Below are 3,859 nucleotides of genomic sequence, written 5' to 3' on the forward strand. Positions count from 1 at the left end.
AAATAAAAGACGCCTTATGCCAGACCAGATCATAACAGTGCATCTCTGGACAGCATAAGATAATGTGCTTTAAACTAATAAAGGATCAGACTTTTAATCAAAGTTTAGCTTAGAATTTAAAATCGTTGTATTCTGGAGGAAACGGAGAGTCAAGTCAGGGATGTAAAATCCTTTACATAGTTTATCTTTGAGGTGAACCTCAGACACAAAAGTATAAAGTTAACTAATCTAAATTAGCTAATTTAGTAACCCTTACTTGCAATAAAAAAAGTACTATTATTTATTTGTCTTTAGCCAGAAAGCCACTATGGAGAGTTAAAGAGCCACAGGGTGCGTTTCGTAGCCCGGTGTGAACGCAGCATCAGCCGCTTCGTTTGTGTCTCCTCAGCTGGTGGACGCTCTGAAGGAGCAGGAGGAGATCAACCTGCGTCTGAGGCAGTACATGGACAAGATCATTCTGGCCATCCTGGACCACAACCCCTCCATCCTGGAGATCAAGAACTAACACAACGCACAGATAGTGAAGCTGTTGTGGCCAGACGTCCTCTTTACTGTTAGTTTGTGTTTAAATGTGCTTCTGCGATGCTCTCACAGTTACTGAGCACCAGCAGATGTGGTGTTTCTGGCACTCTCACGTCGTGACGTCCAGCTTTGAGGGCTCACCCTCACCTTTCAGCCTCCATCCACTCAAAGTGCTAAGTTGTCCATTTCTAAATTTATGTTGTAAATGGTTTGAATAGCAGGAAGTGCTGCTCCTTGTCACAATAAAAGCTGCACTTTTCCTCACTTCATGTTGCTTCAGCTGAAGCAGAATTTAGAACGAGCTTTGTGGATTCTAACTTGTTTTTTTAGAATGAATCAAAAAATCTGTTGCTACTGAAAAAGCAATGAGGGAATGATGTCATGGAAACAAAGACTGAAGGAGCAAAAAGGTGCTGGAGGGAAACTTCACAAGTCTCTGTCTGCATCTTCAAAACATCTGAAGGTTTCTATGAGGAGAGATGAAGTCTTCCTTCCTCTGGATGAGATTATTCCTTCAAACGAGTTTAGAAGGCAAGAATCCGATCACTTAAAACACTTGAATGATTTAGTGCCAAAACACAAGCAGACACGAGTGTCCTCCGTGATCGTCCTTTTCAATCATGACAAAACAATATGGTGCTGTCCAGCAGAAAAGCCAACCCAGACGGCACTGTACCCCCATGCAACGGGGAGTTTTGTGAACTAAAGGATTTCTGTTCAGATCATCAGATTGAAGGAGGTCAGTCTGATCCTGTCCAGATCATCCTCAGAGAGCATGTGCAGACACAGCTGCTCACCAACCACCACAGTGTTATTGAATTCACCAAAACGGGCTTTTTTCATGGTGTCATAGTTTGACTCTGATTTGATCACAATGTTTGTAATTTCATTGTAAATGTTGTACAAAGTCACTTTTCATATGAAAGAAAGTCATGGCACTTGATAAAAAAAAAAGATTTCAACATAATGTGTAGCTGAGTTCACTGTAAATGTCTGAGCTTACATTAAACATGTGAATGTGTCGACTTTGGGTGTTTACTTTGTGTACACTGATGTGAGTCAATCGCACAGGGGGCCAAAATCCAAACACACCTTAGGTCGCGGGCCGAACAGGACAACCATTTACTTTACACTCTAAAACAAAATTTTTAAAACTTTAAAACTGTAACTTTTTAACATGATTATGAACTAGATATATAGCATTACCTGTGATAATACTAGTGTGAATGCTGTAAGCTGAATTCGGAGGCTGAAGATACTGAAATTGATAGCAAGCTAAAATATTAGCTAAATGCCAAATTAGCCTGAAAAGCAAAACAAAACCTAAGGTTAGCCAAAATAGCTAAATTTCAGGATATCAAAAAAGGCGGAAAAAAGTCTAAATTAGCCAAAGCAGCTAGCATGTAGCTGAAATATTAGCTAAACTCCAAAACAGCCAAAAAAAATCTTAGTAAATGCAAAAATACTCCAAAATGCTGCGGAAGGCCAATTTTTAAAACTCTAAAACCATAACTTTTTAACATAATTATGAATAATAAAAAGGCAGGAATATTATTCCAGAATAAATCAACTTAAACCTTAAATAACTTTCAATATTTTACTCTCCACAAAAATATTTTTGTCAAAATTATACAAGTTAGAAATGAGCACAAGATAACATAAATAACAATAAAATAAAATGATCTGGAGGGCCGGATCCGGCCCCCGGGCCTTGACTTTGACACATGCTGTACATGGAGTGAGTGTTATATTCCGGCCTGCAGGTCCAGGGTCTCCCTTACACCTGAACAATCTCTAAAAACCCTGCCAAGAAGGATGCCATTCTAGATGTCCAAAGAATAGAGATGTAAAGGATATAGAACGAAAAGTCGATCTTGTACTGACACTGTCATCAGTATCGGTTAAAAACCACAGATAAAAACAAGATCATGCTGGTAAAAAACGCATAAAATCTAACAGGAAGTAAAAACTGCTTTCTCTGTCAGTTTCTTTTCCTGTTGTGTCTCTACAGTCTTTGCCTTTTTATGCAGGTGATGCAAGCAAACAGACGACCAATCACAGGCTTGCTTCTACCAAGTCAGGTCAATAGCTGAAGGTCAACCACAGGGAGGGATGTGTGTTTGTCTTTCTCAGCTCTTCAAACAATACCTGAATAAATCATTTTACACACTTTTATTTACCTATAAAGAACAAAACCCTCTAAAAGACCCAAATACCAGGTTTAGTGTCTGAAGCTGTTATGTCTTTCAAACATTTTTTTTATGATTAAAATCAAATGCTCTAGTAAAAAAAACTTTTCATTTATAGTTTAAAATGCCAAATGAGTAATAAATACACAGATTGTATCCATTTAGGTCAAAGAATTGGAGTGTACCGTGTCATCACTATGTTGAATCTTTATTAATCGATTCGTGGACCATGTGAGGAGATGCATATCCAATCATGTGAGAGGGATACATGCACAACCATAGTAAATAACCTACCTAGCTTTGTAATAGGAAGTGCATTTCCTCATCAGTCAGGAAAGACCACTAGAGAGAGCTGGAAGTCATGATGTGCTACCATACATACCATGAGGTCTACCTTTAAGGGTCTGCAGGTTCTCTAAGCCAAACCCTCCATTCAGCCGCACTGAGATATTCAGCCCAAAATAGACAGACTCTGGAACAGAGAGAAACTCTGGTCTAGTCCAGCACTTACCTGAAACAGTATGAGTTAGCACTGTAATCAAGCTGTTGGTCTGTTTGGACGTGGATGGAATGACCCTCTGCAACAGACCATGTGTTGTCGAGCACCCCCACAATATTTCCAGAGGCACACACACAAAGGACTCTCTTCATGCACCGAATATAAGGACGAGAAGTGCAAGCTTCCAAGGTATCTCTGACTGGTCCAGCCCATTGTATAACCATAAAATCTACCTTTAATTTGTAAAATAGAACCAAAGGTTATTTGATGTCTGAATTCAATTACAGCAATGAAAAAAAACATATTTTTTTGTTTTAAGTATATGCTAAATTAATGTAATTTCTGAGCAGAAGTGGTTTGATGCATGCTTGCATCAATAGGTGTCAAAGGGTTAAGTTGCATACATTTCATTTCATTTCATTTATTCATTTATAAAGCACCTTTCACCACCAGCCAAGGAGGCCCAAAGTGCTGTACACAAGAAAATACAATACATAACAATCCTTAAAACAATTTAAAAATAAATAAATAAATGCATACATAAAATCCTACTTAAAAGAAATTAAAATTTACATGATAAAAAGCAGCTAGGCAGATACCACAGCACGATAGTGGAGGAACAGTTTAGATTTAAAACTCTCCAAAAGTG

The 3,859-nt window shown here is 38.3% G+C and overlaps 1 protein-coding gene across 1 annotated transcript; it reads left to right on the forward strand.

Moving 5' to 3' along the window:
* Window positions 1–388: 388 nt before the first annotated feature.
* Window positions 389–1,547, forward strand: LOC112141970 (rab11 family-interacting protein 4A; the record flags this gene model as incomplete). The annotated part of the gene is given in 1 exon segment (XM_024265188.1): window positions 389–1,547. A coding segment is annotated over 1 exon segment (117 nt), but the record flags the coding sequence as incomplete, so codon positions are not given.
* Between the last annotated feature and the right edge of the window lie 2,312 nt (window positions 1,548–3,859).

The sequence above is a fragment of the Oryzias melastigma genome, unplaced genomic scaffold (assembly GCF_002922805.2).
Source record: "Oryzias melastigma strain HK-1 unplaced genomic scaffold, ASM292280v2 sc01012, whole genome shotgun sequence".
Lineage (NCBI taxonomy): Eukaryota > Metazoa > Chordata > Actinopteri > Beloniformes > Adrianichthyidae > Oryzias > Oryzias melastigma.